The following is a 14,452-nucleotide window of genomic DNA, read 5'->3' as shown; positions in this document are numbered from 1 at the left end:
GCTTGCCATTCTTTACGACTTTAATTCTGGCATCTTACCACCATCCAAATTCGAAAAAAATATATATTTTTGTAATTCGCAAGAACCAATCAATTGAACAATTCCTCTTCCCCTTAAAAAATCCAATAGCACGTTCCTTAGTGCCACATAGATTGTTTATTTCTCTTAGGGTTCTGGCAAAGGTCCGACGAGTGTCTATTCCTTCGAACGCGATGGGAAACTGGGAGCAGTGGGGCCCACTTTGGACAACATCATTTGTCCCTCGCTCCTTCTGCCTTCCTGATTTTTGAGGGTGAAAACAGCTTGCAAGCAGCCTAAGTGCTAGGAGATGGCTATAACATTTCCTGGGGTCACGCGCACGATTCAGACGAACATCGCTCAAGGATTTGTGTCACGCAGTTGGCTGTGGTTCCAAGAATTGATGATTGATATAAATTATTCATTCCAGTAGTCATGCAAGAGACGTGCAACGAATGTTCTAGATAGTCGTCTCTTGAGTCATGTGATTTCCACGTTGCTGTGTTCAGCACTTTCACTGAAAAAGTAATTTTGGCTTTCAAACACATTTCGATGGAAAATTCTACCAAGAAAGAGGGAAGGTCATAGCTAAAAATAGTCTCCTACAGTATTTCAGTTTCGATAGCTGTCAGTATACCAGCGTATCGTGTCAGTTTCGATTTTGTTTTCGGCCAAAGAACAGACTTCATGTAAACATGAATAACACTGCAGGTAAGAGACTTTGAAACAGCTTTTTCTAAGTTTCTAGATTTGGAAACTTCAGATCAGTACATAGTTACTTGTAAGAATATGCTTGGATGATAATAGACGTTATTTAAATGTGGATTATCTATATTTTTTAGCGTGTTTGTGTTCATCTTATCAGTCGGGTCAGAAGACGGAAGTCATATAAACGGGCGAAAGAAAAGTGAATTTGTGTTGTGATTCCTGTTGGACAGGGCTTCTAAATCAGTGACAACGACGGCGCTATAATATAATCGATACTAGAAGGATATCGAAGGATATCGAAGGATATCGAAGGATATCGAAGGATATCAACAATGTCAGCTTCATATGCAAATCTGTTGATGTTTATTTTTACGTCGCTCTCAGACATCTTTGGTTCCTGTTTCGCACGTTTTATTCAGAAAGAAAAGAATTATTTTTGCGAACAATTACAAGCAAGTACATGCAGTTTGAATTCGTTTGGCGCTAGTGTCCGTATTTTAAAAGAGGTCCGACTGAACGTCGATTCAGTCTTCATTCCAGCTCTTTATATATATAAATCTATCCGATCAAAAGACACAGTGAAATAAGGGACCTGTGGACACCGTTAGAAACTACAGTCAAGGTTAAACTAAGTCAGAAGACTTCCTTACTCAGGTTATACATTTTTAGGCAACATACCAACGACAGACAAATTCCCTGCTGGGGATGTTGCAATGAGCGTGATTAACCAGACAGAGCATAAACCTGGCGGTGGAAACACGATAGCCACACCATGGCAACAGTACAGAAGAGAAGACTTGTCACAAACGGAAGTTGTTTTTGGTTTTCTGATCGTGCTTTGCTCAATACGTACCGAGGAGATATGGCTTTGTGATATGACATCTTCTTGTCCAGATGAAGTTATTGTGGTAAATAGACTCTTTTCTGCTTAGTACATTGCTGATAATTGAAAGTTCGTTGCTCGCTGATAATGGCCAATTCCCTCTATGAGATTTGCCTGCAGTGAATCAGGCCGTAGTTGTATTCATCATCTTGGACTGGGTATTTGTGATGATGGCTACAACTACCGCGACTCCGCGCAGGTATGTCTCTTAGAGGGAACTGGCCATTTGGCTTAATTCCCTATGGATTCCTATGGCCTGTTTTTACTGATTTTGTTGTGCCAGACGCTTGTGTGATAAGCCTCTGGTTGCACACCACAGGGGCTCCTCACATGGACAATTAAAAGATCCACGCACACTTCCTTCTTGGTGGCCTTTCCAAATTCTAAATGTACAGTCATTGGGTGAGTCTGGAACCGAGAAATTTTCGGAAATTGCTCAAAGCTCAAGGGAAACCAAGCAAGTGTCACCTTAAGCTTGGTGTGCGGCCAGATGCCCCGCCGGAGAATTCCGAATTCACTCCGCCGTCCCAGACGCTATGAACTTTCGGCTCCAGACCTTGCACCAGTCCTAGAAGGGATTTGAATAATTTTTTGCAGGCTACAGCTGATGTCCTTTTCAAATCTTAATTATGACGGAAGGTCTTGATGCAATCTCACTTTTGCACTTCTGATCTTGTAACAGAATAATGGCGTATACAGGATGATTTTGCATGTATATCCTCCCAGAGGCGTTGTCATTGGTAACTCTTCACTAGACAGCATGGGGAACCAGCTTCCATCGCATGCTCGTTTATTTACTCTCCTGGTCCCTGTCAACGTTCCTATGATTTACAATGCAACCCTACGGCTAGTCAAGGAGCTAGAGGATCATAGTGTTGTGTGTGATGAAATTCTCTTCAGCATTAAAACTAATCTCCCGGGAGGAGGCTTTTCTCGATATTACCAAAATGGGAATGTACTCTATATCGATTATCCTCTTCCTAAAATAAAACTTACAGGTCAGTGGTTTTACAATTATTAGCATTACTTACGTATGCCCAGTGGGGCGGATACAGGATTTTAGAGAAGGGGTTCGAGGCACTGACCCGCCCCGCCTTCCCCTAGATCCGCCCCAGATACCTGTATCTCTCCATTTAATAAGGCACATAAGACTTTGTCATTCTCCTTCCACTTCGATTTGCTGCTAGAGCTCCGATAGTCGCCCATGACTGACACCCAACTGCGTGCTTTTCTTCTTAATCATTTTCCTCCATGTTGTTTTGGGTTGGCCTGGTCTAAACAGCTCGACCTTAGCACCACCATAATCATTATAGCGGTTTTCTGATGCCTGGAAATGCCTCTCATGTCTGGAAAGCAATTATTTTTTTCCTTTGCTCTTCTGTTTCGCAAGCTCTCAAATTTTGAAAACAAAGGCTTAAACAATTCACTTGGAGCCGTTGTCTTCTTAGTGATAGTCTATTCAGGTTAAAGACAAAAACCAACAGCAATTTACCTGAGGAGATTTTCTCGCGCTTGCCATCTGTCATTTATATATTTTCCCGGGCTTGTCACCGGCTGAACACTTTCCCACACTGGGCACGTACGGCGGTAAGGTTCACTGATGAACTCCCATGTTTGGTAGTCACAAAAAAAATAGAAAGGAATTGAGTTTCTTTAGTCACAGGCGGATGTTTTTTCATTACATTATTTCCTACTTTGGTAAATAGGAGTGATGAAGTACCCCTTTACTTGGAATACGATTATGCATTTCGAGGATCTGGCAGAAAATGGTGAGCGCAGTATAAAATGTAGCCTAATGAAGACTACTACAGGTCAGCTTAAAATGTCACACTACATTATGACTCCAACTTCCAACTTCGCACATCCCAATCCCTTGGGTATTTCTCTTTTGTGAGGAAAATGTTGCAAATGCCCAAAGTTGGGGCTTAACTATTTAATCAAAGGAATCCCCTCAACGGAGCTTCCGAAATACTGGAAATTCCCAACCCATGTCCATTTTTCTGATGGGAACAACAGTGCTCACAAAATAAGTACATTATAACAAGAGCACATTTCTCTTGATGCCCATACATTTCTGTTTGACTACCAGTGATAAGTTATGACACAGGTTTGAAATCGCTAGAGCACCCTGAATTTAATAATGACAGCATGTTTCTATTCTTGGTTTGTTTTTCTCTCGCGGTTCTGAGCACCTTTGCCCAACTGACAGATTGCTTGGAACCATTATGCATTCATTTCAGTGCTACATTTTGGAGCTCGTTGGTACATTAGGCCCCTGTGTTATGTTGCCTTGGAAGGGTTATAATAAGAATTTGTGTTAAAGGATAGAAATTGATTAATGCCAAGGTTTTTTTTTACTCATGCAGGGCAATTTTCGCTTTATCGACGGCACAGAAAGCTACTGGAAAGGTGGGCCAAAACCAGGCCACAATATCAAGATCTAGTCGCCATGACACTGCTCGAGGTGAGCCCAAAATGGTTCTTCTTTTCGAACCGATTTGAAAGAATATCACGGATAATAAACTATTATTAAGCAGCAGCCATAACTACTGATTTTAAGGGGAAATAAATGTTTTACCTTGTTGTAGACGCGGTGCTCTTGATGAGCGGGAATGAGCCCTGGCTGGGGTGGAGCCCTCACCAGAGTTGAGCCCTGGCCAGGTTTGGGCCCCTACCGGCGTCGGTCGCGCCCTCACTGGAGTCGAGCCGTGGCCGGGATCGAGCCCTCACCAGTCAAACCCTGGCCAGGATTCAGCCCTTGCTGGAGTCAAGCCCCGGCCGGGATGGAGCCCTCACTGGAGTCAAGCTCTTGCCGGGATCGTGCTCTTGCTGAAGTTGAGCCCTGTCCAGGGTCGAGCCCTTGCAGGAATTGAGCCCTTGCCAGAGTCAAGCCCTGGCTGGGATTGAGCCCTCGGCGGGAATCGACCCCTCGCCGGGGTTGACCCCTTGCCGGCGATGAGCCCTGTCCAGGGTCGAGCCCTCACCAGGATCGAGCCCTCGCCAGAGTCAAGCCCTTGCCAGGATCGAGCCCTCGCCAGAGTTAAGCCCTCACCAGGATCAAGCCCTCACCGAAGTCGAACCCTGTCCGGAGTCTAGCCCTCGCCGGAGTATAGTTTGTTAAAATGTAACTGGAAAAATAGCGAAACCACACGCTGGACCATTACATGCTCAAAATGTATTATTTTTTTGAGTCTCTGATCCAAGAAAAACAAATACTCTTTTTCCTTTATGGTTAGTTATTGCAATCAGCTTTTAGGCTTGGCTAAATCTATACTATACCCTGAAAGGTACCGCAAAAGCTCCCGCTGTGGAACTTTTGAGGCTGAAGACCCTAAGAGATACCAATACCACTTTCTTGACCCCTAAAAGGTACGACGAGGACCCCTGTCCTTTTCAAGAAGAAGTTCCCCTCGGGACAAGTACCCGACAGGGAGGTAACTAGAGTAATGGAAGCGTTAAAGAATGTGCTTTTGAACATCTCTTTGTAGGAAGGTGTAGCTTGTTTAATCCAACACAGACTCGAGGAGGCAGTCAACCTTGCCAAACGAGCCTGCCGCTTGTCTTCGTACTACAGCTGTATGAATGACCGTGCCATCCGGGGTTACGCATCTGCTGTATATGCTGCCGCTGATAGATTTGCTGGCAATCAAGATGGTGCCAAAGAGCACATCGTCAAGGCGTTGGAGGTGAGATTTGATTGAATGTCAGTCTTCTTACCTGCAGATCAAAGAAAGCCTAGCAATAATTGTGTGATATTTTAGAACCGTGTTTAAGACTTTTCAAGGATTTTATCAATGGCATTTTTCGCCAGAATCAAGCATAAAATGTGTTTAGGCAGGGAAAAACACAACTAATATAATCTATCAATAATCTCTTGAGCATTGAAGGACTTGTCAACAAAAGTCAAGGAGTTATTGGTAAAAACTTAACGACGTTTCAAAAACGAAACCTACCGTATATATGTCATTTCAAGGTCTTTTCATTCAAGGACAAGGCAATTTTTCAAGGGGTATTCAAGGCCTGTGAGAACCTTAACTAACCTACATGTATACTGTTGATAGAGAATACGTTTTACAAATCACTTGGGACTTCGTTTTATCGAGGTTCCTCTGTATCTGGTTGGACAAAAGTCTCGTTCATATTCAGAACAGGACTCAAAGGTGTCTCGAAACAGTTTATTCTGGACCATTCCAATCATTTTCAATCAGCTATTAAACAGTCTTCCCTTAATCGGATCGACCTGAAAATTACACCAGAGATTGGAAATGGATTGAAGGTATAAAGTAATTCTTAAGGCAATCGATATTTCCATGGAAGTGATAAACCAAAAAACAGATCGGTAAAATATGAATTGCGTGAACCAGATGTGATATGTAAAAGCAAATACCAGTGCCTTAAATTATGGTGTATGGCAAATAGAACATGTAGAATACACAATAATCAAAAAAAAAAAAGTGTAACTATGTGTGATCTCGAGTAATTCGCAAACACATTACAAATTATACTTTTGCATCATCACAATAAATAAGACTACAGTTGAACACTATGTTTATGGTACCGCTTCATGTTTTGAAGCCATGGAAGTTTTGTTGACTTTCTTTTTCGCGATCTCAAGAACGAGGGGCCTACAAAGGGGGACCTACAAGACATATTTTCACTAATAAAAACCTAAAGATAATGGTCTCGATTTTTTTTGAAAGTGCACTGAAGCTACAAAAGCATGATACAATGAATTACGCATGTCAAATTGGAAAAGTCTGGCAGATTTTCAAATTCTGAAGTCGTATCGTACAGAAATTGTAAAAAAAAAAAAAAAAAAAAAAAAAACAGGAAATAGATTTGCCCTCCCTTTCTCAAACTCAAACTTAATAATTCATCAAGTTTAAACAAAGAAAATCATGACCGTTGTTTGGATATCTGATCTTGATTAGCGTAGATTTTTTACTATTTTATTTCTCGGTTTTCTCCATAATTTTAGTTTGATTGAGAAGGTATATCAAACAAATACTCCGCTGCGCATCGTATTTTCTCCTCCCTTCTCGGTTTGGAAATGCTTACTGCGCACGCAAATTCACACGCTACGTCATGCGTCGAGTGTGCGCGAGTGTGCGCATTTGTAATAAAACAAACCATGGTAGCGCAGATGGCCATTGCTATAGCTTTGCCGGGATTTAACTGGACGTTCGGTGACCCCTATTTTTCTTTTTGATGGATCATTTTCTCTACCAATTTTCTTTGTTTAACGAAAAAGTGAAGAAATTCTACCGATTATGAATTTTTTGGCAAAATGCCCCATCGAATCCCGTTCTTCGTTCATCTGTGAGGCGGTTTCACATGCCTCTTGACGGGTGAAGTTTAATTTTTGAAAACTTTGGCAAGATTTGGAATTATTAACGCAACGGATTCACTTATACAAAATATTGCTAGGATAGTTTGTCTCCGTTGATTCATCTTTGATATCTTAGGCTAAAAACCCTAGAGACCATGCTGATTTACGCGCGCCAATTTTTCAAAATCAGACTAGTTTTTCACACGCTTTATCTCTAAAACGAAATCCGTGCCCAATTTTTGTTTCGTATCTGAAACCAGTGATTCATTATCTGTCCGCGGCAGAAGTTTGAAGAAAATATATCGAGTAGAACATTTTCGCGCCAACGTCTTTAATCTTTATCTTGGTGATGTAGGAACATTTCGTGTATGAGAGAACGTACTCAGTCATAATTTAGCGCTGCTTTGACCAAAAATTCAGCAATAATGACGTCAAAGTGTCCCTTCGAGTCTTTTACATGTTTAATACGCCATAGATATTTGAACCAATGGAACCATCTACTTACACATCAATGGCGCTCTACAACATCGGGGCCATAACCATGGAAAGATCCGCCAGTGTGGGAGTGAGTGATGTTGAAATAAGGGACGCAGAGTGTTTCCTGGAGAAGGCAGCACAACACTGGAGTCATCAACGACTAAACACGACAGCCCGCATGCTTCCTCGAAAATATAACAGATTGATCTCCCTTTATCTCAAGTCCTCACCAAACGGCGCACCCGACCTGAACATTGCGGTATCCCAAGACAACCTAACCCGTGCTGGCGCCATAATCACTCAATATCATAGCCTGTTATCTCGCAGTTCGAATTGGATGAACAGTACTTTTTACCTTGGTAAGACAGACTACTGCATCAGGTCAGGGGATATCGACGGTGGTAAGTCGCAGTTATCAGTTAGTCAGTAATTATCTTGTGTATCCTTGTCAACACAACCTCCACCACGAATACATTCGATTTCAGATCAATTAAGCTGGTATTTCTAAACTGATTTCTTGGTTAATTAGGTGACTGACCGACTGACTGACCGACTGACCGACTGACCGGTTTATTGTCAGACTGACTCACAAACTCACTCGCTCATGGACTTACCAATTGACTGCTTTCTGTCTAGCATACTAACTTATCAATTGATTGATTAGTTCATTTGTTACATGTAAGTGACAACAGAAGCGTATCACCTCGATATCCTTCTGGTGACAATGATTGATTGACCTCCGACCGACGACCGACTGCTACCGGACCGACGAACACATCACATGGACACCCACATAATCTTTTTTGCAGGTCTCACGGCTGCCCAACAAGCTCTGGATATTTCTGTGCAGTCCAAATTTGTAAGAGAGACAACAGGAGCAATAGAACGAATAAATCTACTAAGGGAGCTTGATGACCTCAGACGACGACCACCAGAATTGCCTGACCGCCTGTAGACACTATTCATCCCATAATGTGGGGGTGAAGTTCAATCTGGAAGTAAAAGGATGATCTCACTATGACATTCTTGTGTGGAATACCTGTGGTATCCCACCGTATTGTCAACGGCTCCTGTCCGTTAATGCAAATGAGTTTGTATCCCATACATGTACCCTTTGGGTACCTAGTTTTATTCACAGTAATCGTGACAACAGTCGACTGATCGGAGAAGTTTATAACGTGCCACAACGAACGTTATTGACAAGTCACTCGACATTGGCGAGCTTTAGTCAAGCCTCGGCGGCAACGGCAACAGAAAAGTCACTAACAAAAACGGAGTGGCAATGCGCAAGCGTAATAAATATTGCCGAGTTAATTTCTTTAGCCTTCCTATGCAACGCGAACTCATCAAATTCCTTGTATTTCAGTAAAGAACGTGGACCACAATATCCACGAAAGCCAGGACATTTTTTAAACTGACCGTCTTTCATGTGGACTGAGACCAACAGATGCACCGAAGATTTGCAGCTGATTGTCATCAGATTCCTAAGCAAAATTTAAAAAAAGGTTTTAGTCTACATTAGCCTTGGTGTTGCCGTCGTGATAGCTAGAGGTCGCTAATGTTCGGTAGCCGACTTTCTATAGACATTTGTTTCTCATTTTCCATGGTTTTGAAACTAAATGCTGCCTTTCTAATAAATGAATAGAATGAAGAAGGAGGCGTGGCCGAGTGGTTTAGGGAGCTGGGTTTGAAATCTGGAGGTTCCTGATTCAAATCGTTCTCCCTACCGCTATCTTGATTTGTTCTCGGTAGTCCCGAGTTCAACTCCTCGACCGCGTTGTGAAAATTTCCAACTGGTCAGCCTCCTACCAGTTAGGATTCTTAATAGTTGTTGTTCCATTGGCAATATTTGTTTACTTATTTACCGTGTCCCCAATTTGCATAATGTTTCTGAAAAAACCCAACAACAGGGAAGCAAAGACAATTGTAAAATAATGACAACAGAAAAGGCTATAGTCTGTTTTGCAAGAAATGCAAATATTATTTATCTTTATTTATTTTATTTATGGTATTAATATATTAGTTTGGACCACTCTATATGATACTAATTTTAAACTGATGTATTTATTTCAATCACCATAAAAAAGTTCGGACGTGTACAAAATATTCTTAATATAATTTAATATTCTTTGGAGTGACACTGATTTTCCTGCACTGTCATAATTAAACTTATTTCATTGTTCAAACCGGTGCAGTTTTGTTTTCTCATTCCAACTTACCGTTTTTTGATCGCCAGGAAAAGAACTACCCGCTTTTTGGTTCCAAAAGATACAACGCAGTTTCCATGAATCATCAGTCTTGAAACGAATCGCCGTAAATTACTATGAGTAATTCGAAAAAGAAAAAAGTTCTTACGTTAAGGTTAATACCTCTACGAGGTTATAGCGGAGCTCCGGCGGCCCGAAGGGTCACTAAGCGGAGCCCCATGAAAAGGAAACCCAAGAATAGGTTTTCTCATAGTTATCATGGCTAGCGGTATCGGTGGTGGGCGAGTGCGCACGACGACGGCGGCGGCGATGGAGTCGCGCAAGATGGCCGCCATATTCCAGGTCATAGGTTCATAGCTTAATTAATAACACAAACAGCGGTGATAAGCATTTTAAAAACATGCATTTTGTGAACTTGACCTTTCGTATGCTAGTCAACATACATTTTCCCAATCTTTTTTTAAAAGCTATTTATACTGTATTAAATCTCCCAATGTAAAAATCATTGCAGTCCCAGCAACTAGCTTTATAAATGACTTTGGATAATTGTGATCAGTTGCGACGGTCCTTGTATGGAAAAAAGGATTTGATGCGCCGGGTGTTTTGAAAAATAACTTTGACATTTACAAAGAAGTAGAAACAATTAACACAAGATTTCAGACGCTTGGTAATATTATTGTTATGGAGACCTATATAAGGTAATAAAACAATAACATCTTTTTGGGGGACTGTCTCTATGAGTTCATTTGGCTTGTTCTTGTTCTTGTTCAGGACATCATTGATATTAAGAGTGATGATGCGCTGAGGGTAACTATTTTGCAGCAGACGTCTTTTGAGATCCTCGACAGCATATTGCAACAATGAAGCGGTGGAGCAAATACGGAAGCATCGATAGGTTAGCGTGCGGATAAGGTTGATTTTGTATTTGTGTGGTGTAAATGAATCCCATTTGGTATAGAATCCAGTATCAGCCTTATCCGCGTTTATAGCGTCCTTCTTTGATATTGGACATCCCTTTTATTGTCAATTGACACCTTTCAAAACAAAGTATCTATTGACCAATATCACGTGACCATATCGCGGGCTCAAGTTTAGATCTCAACGAGGTCACGTGTTTTTTGAAATTCACCGTTGACCAGGTGCTCGTTTTATATTGTATCGCGGGCTCATGTCAGGTTAACTCGTTGTAAACAGGGCCGGGTTGTTCGGAAGTCGGTAAATGTTAACCCAAGATTAAAAGTTAACTGACGCATAAATTTGTCTTGTATACAAACGTTTTTCACTGCTTTTTTTTGTGTATTTTGAGATAATTCAAATTCAAAACAGAAAGCAAAACAATATACAGAAAACCTCACCGCAAAGTTGCAAAACTCAATTCAAAATTCTCGTGTATCCTGGGTTGGTTTAATCGGGCTTTGAACTACCCGGCCCAGAACCGGAGCTCCGCTTTCAGGCTTGGCTAAATCTATATATTACGCTGATCATACGTGAAACACAAGCGCAAGTATTGTTCACGCGAATACATGTAAAGTAAGTACAAGTAATATGCTTCTGGTACAAGCAATGTCTACTATTGTAATGCAAGCGTAAGGAACGATAAGCACGCGTGGAGATTACGTTTTCTTTTGTGTGTTTAACTCTAACCACTAACCCTTTAACCCCTAACCCTAACCTCATGTTTGCTTATTTTACTCCAAAATACCATGTTTGCTTATTTAGAGGCTAAGGTCGCTGAACAGGTCTAAAATACACTTTTTAAATACAAGAAGCACAATGTGCAAAGAAACTAATGTTTAAACAGATTTCAGAAGATTATCTTTAGTGATTGGGAATAGTTCTGTAGAAGTCATCCTTTCTTGATCAGTAACAGTACGGCAGCCTTCGGTCTGCTGCCAGAACGATAAAGACGATGATGATGATTTTATTCATATTGCGAGAAGGCAATTAAACTGACTAAAAGCCGGCCATTCACCAAAAAAAATAAATTAATAACCGTTAGTGATCGAGGAAGAACTGCAGTATTATTTTAAATTTAACCGAATGTGGATGCAAGGTAAGACAGTTACCAGACTGCATTACTAACAGATCATCCGATCTCAAGGGAAAAAAATCAAAAGAATCTGACAATAGAAACTTTAGAACTATACTCTTTGAAAGCACGATTTTTATAAGAACTTTTGGGCTGACATTGATTTAAATTTCAAAATCATGCCAAGAATGATCATGCCACCTTAGTCTTTCGACAATTTTTTGAAAGAACAGCATAGCACTAACTGGTGAACTCTGATAAAATGTAAAACTCGAGTCTATACAGTACAATAAACACATGCTTTCAGGGACATAATCAGTGAAGCTGATATAGACGGCGAGTTTGTCTAATTGCACAGATCATTGTAGAATATCTTTTAACAACTTTCAGACTAAAAGCAGCAAAAAGAAAGTAATAACATTCAGTCTCAGTCCGAAATTGGACATTCTTACAAAAAGCGTGTTCATTACCTCTGGTGGAATTCTACTGGCGGGAAGTAACTATGTCAGTTTCCTTTTGTGAACAGACTATACCCAAGACGTTTTTTTTTTCTTGCTAAGCTTTCTACTACCAAAGCGAAAAAGCAAACGCGAGCATTCGCGACTCACATTTCATTGAAAAAATCCCAGCGAAGCAAACCTCTGATGTCAAAATAGACAACTACACCACCCATCAAATTTCCGGTTTAAAATCTCCTTAATTTGTCTGTTTTTGCCGATGGAAAATGTTTGAGAAGTTTTATCGGTTAAAAGTTACATGTTATTTGTGTTTATTATTAATATTTTCCTACGGAGGAGACTTAAGTATTCTTGTTTTTTTTTTTTTTTTGATTATTTTTTTTACTTTTTACTTATTTATTTATTTATTTTTTATATATTATTCATTCAAGGTTCCAGACCGACATTTCGATTTTCCCTAGCACCGACTGCAGCCTGTACAACAGGTTCATGACCACCCGTCTGTCTTGTGGGAGATGCAGGCGGATTTGGCGGCCTGACTCTTAGCGCTTTCCAATAGAGAATAGGATAAGTCACGTATGTAAAATGCACCAATGCAACAGTCAACAGGTGGGCAGTTTTTACCCCTGTTTCTTCAAGTTCTCCGCCATTGAACCCATGAGCAATTGTAACGGGAACTCGGAACAACAGGAAAATACAACACAGCTGCAAGGTCAACTAGGTCACCATTTTCTCTCGGCGTCTATGCAAGGAAATTGAAGGATTTACCCTTGACGACCGGAATGCGCTAATGATTCGAAAGAAAGTTGCAGTGACGATCACCACGGTAACCTTGTCCAGTTGAAAAACAAGAGTGAATATGAGTCAATGGTGAAAGCAATGCCTAATATATGGGGGGAGCGGTATCTACCTGTTATACGTGTAAAGAGGCATACAGACGGTTCATTTCTAATCGATATAGCGAGGACAGCAGTTATTAACGCTCAAATCCAAATCACTACAATGATTTTCTTCACGTTTCTCGTCGTAACACGTCGATTAAAGGGTCGTACAACACAGTTGTGACGATCAAACACCAATAGCCACAGATTCAGAGCGTTAACTACCCAGACATACCCCGAAGGGAAACCAACTTTGCAAAATACCTCGGCGACTGAAAAGTCCTGAATTTGAAAACAATTAACAGCCGTCTTGATCAGTATTAGCATTTGTGTGCTAAACAACGCCGAGAAAGTTCCGATCACAGCGAGGCTACCGACAAAATAGTGCGGCACTTTTCGAAGGTCTTGTCGCTTATGAAGACGCTGGCGTTGGAAAACGTTCCCGCCAAAGTGCAGATTCCCTCGAAAGTGATAACGGCGATGGCAAGATATTCTGGCACTTGTGTGATAAAAGTCCTGTTTGCAATAGAGACATTTCCCTCCAGGCCTGTCCAGTTCTTTATGATCGATGATGAAGTGTGTTCAAGCATGCACCTTTCTGTTGCGTGGGAAATGCTGCCCAGTTTCTCGCCCTTGTTCAGAATCTCAGAATCCGTTAGTTCCACTTTGATAGGTGATTCAGTATAAACAAGGTAATCCGTTAAGATTGTTTTTTTTTTTAGTTAGATCCTTGTGAAATTCGCTTACCAGCAAGCGAATTTAAGACACCCTTCTATATACTGATGCTTTCATTGTGGTCCCAACAGCTTGTTGCTACACTGATATCGTAAATGTAGTTTCTCTTAGCAAGATCTTAACTGTTCTCAATTGTTTCCAGTGGCGGGATTATATATCATTTTAATATATGATTGCCGTTATTGTTCAAGGAACATTGATTTAATGATAGACTGAAGAAGTCGGAACTTAGTACTCAGTGGTTAAGCCCTTGGAACGATTTGGGAGGTTTCAGCTGTTACAATATTGAGAAAACGAAAAGCCAAAAGTCCTGCATTATGTTTTATAACTCATTGTACATTAAATTATGCAAGACCCATCGAGAAAGTATACACTCGCTGCGCTGTTCGAGTGTCCTCACTGTAAAGTACCTTTCGTAAATAAAGTAGATTTTTTATAGCAAGATTGCGGTATATTCGTCAGTGCGTCAAGGTTTGCGTATCTTGAAAAATTTAGCCTAAATTTCAGTTAAAATTCGCCGTTTGTAACTCCGGCCGTGTCCATCTTCTCTATCCTCAACCATCCTTACTCCTTTAAGGTTTGTTATAATATAAGTCTTTGGTATTTTTATATCTTAGTAAACAACAGAGTGTAGAAGACAGAATTTGACAAAAAAATATAAGTCTAACAGAGAGAAAGAAATGGTACAAACAAATTATCACTGCGCAAATTTGTGGTAACAGAGAAA

General features: G+C 40.7%; 1 protein-coding gene across 2 annotated transcripts; it reads left to right on the top strand.

Moving 5' to 3' along the window:
* The first annotated feature begins 454 nt into the window (after positions 1-454).
* LOC145491443 (uncharacterized) lies at positions 455-12,338 on the top strand. 2 transcript variants are annotated; one of them, XM_081470635.1, is made up of 8 exons: positions 455-729; positions 1,396-1,634; positions 2,292-2,607; positions 3,316-3,378; positions 3,976-4,073; positions 5,098-5,295; positions 7,414-7,816; positions 8,225-12,338. In XM_081470635.1, exons 1-8 carry the CDS (start codon positions 714-716, stop codon positions 8,368-8,370), a joined length of 1,479 nt encoding a protein of 492 aa, XP_081326761.1. In that variant the 5' UTR covers positions 455-713; the 3' UTR covers positions 8,371-12,338. The 2 variants fall into 2 exon arrangements, with proteins under 2 accessions (XP_081326761.1, XP_081326762.1); XM_081470636.1 differs by lacking the exon at positions 455-729 and having other exon boundaries at positions 1,546-1,634; positions 1,929-2,607.
* Positions 12,339-14,452: the final 2,114 nt, after the last annotated feature.

This window comes from Orbicella franksi, chromosome 6 (assembly GCF_964199315.1).
Source record: "Orbicella franksi chromosome 6, jaOrbFran1.1, whole genome shotgun sequence".
Classification (NCBI taxonomy): domain Eukaryota; kingdom Metazoa; phylum Cnidaria; class Anthozoa; order Scleractinia; family Merulinidae; genus Orbicella; species Orbicella franksi.
Note: the sequence above shows the minus strand (reverse complement) of the source record. Positions and strands in the feature narration are given on the sequence as shown.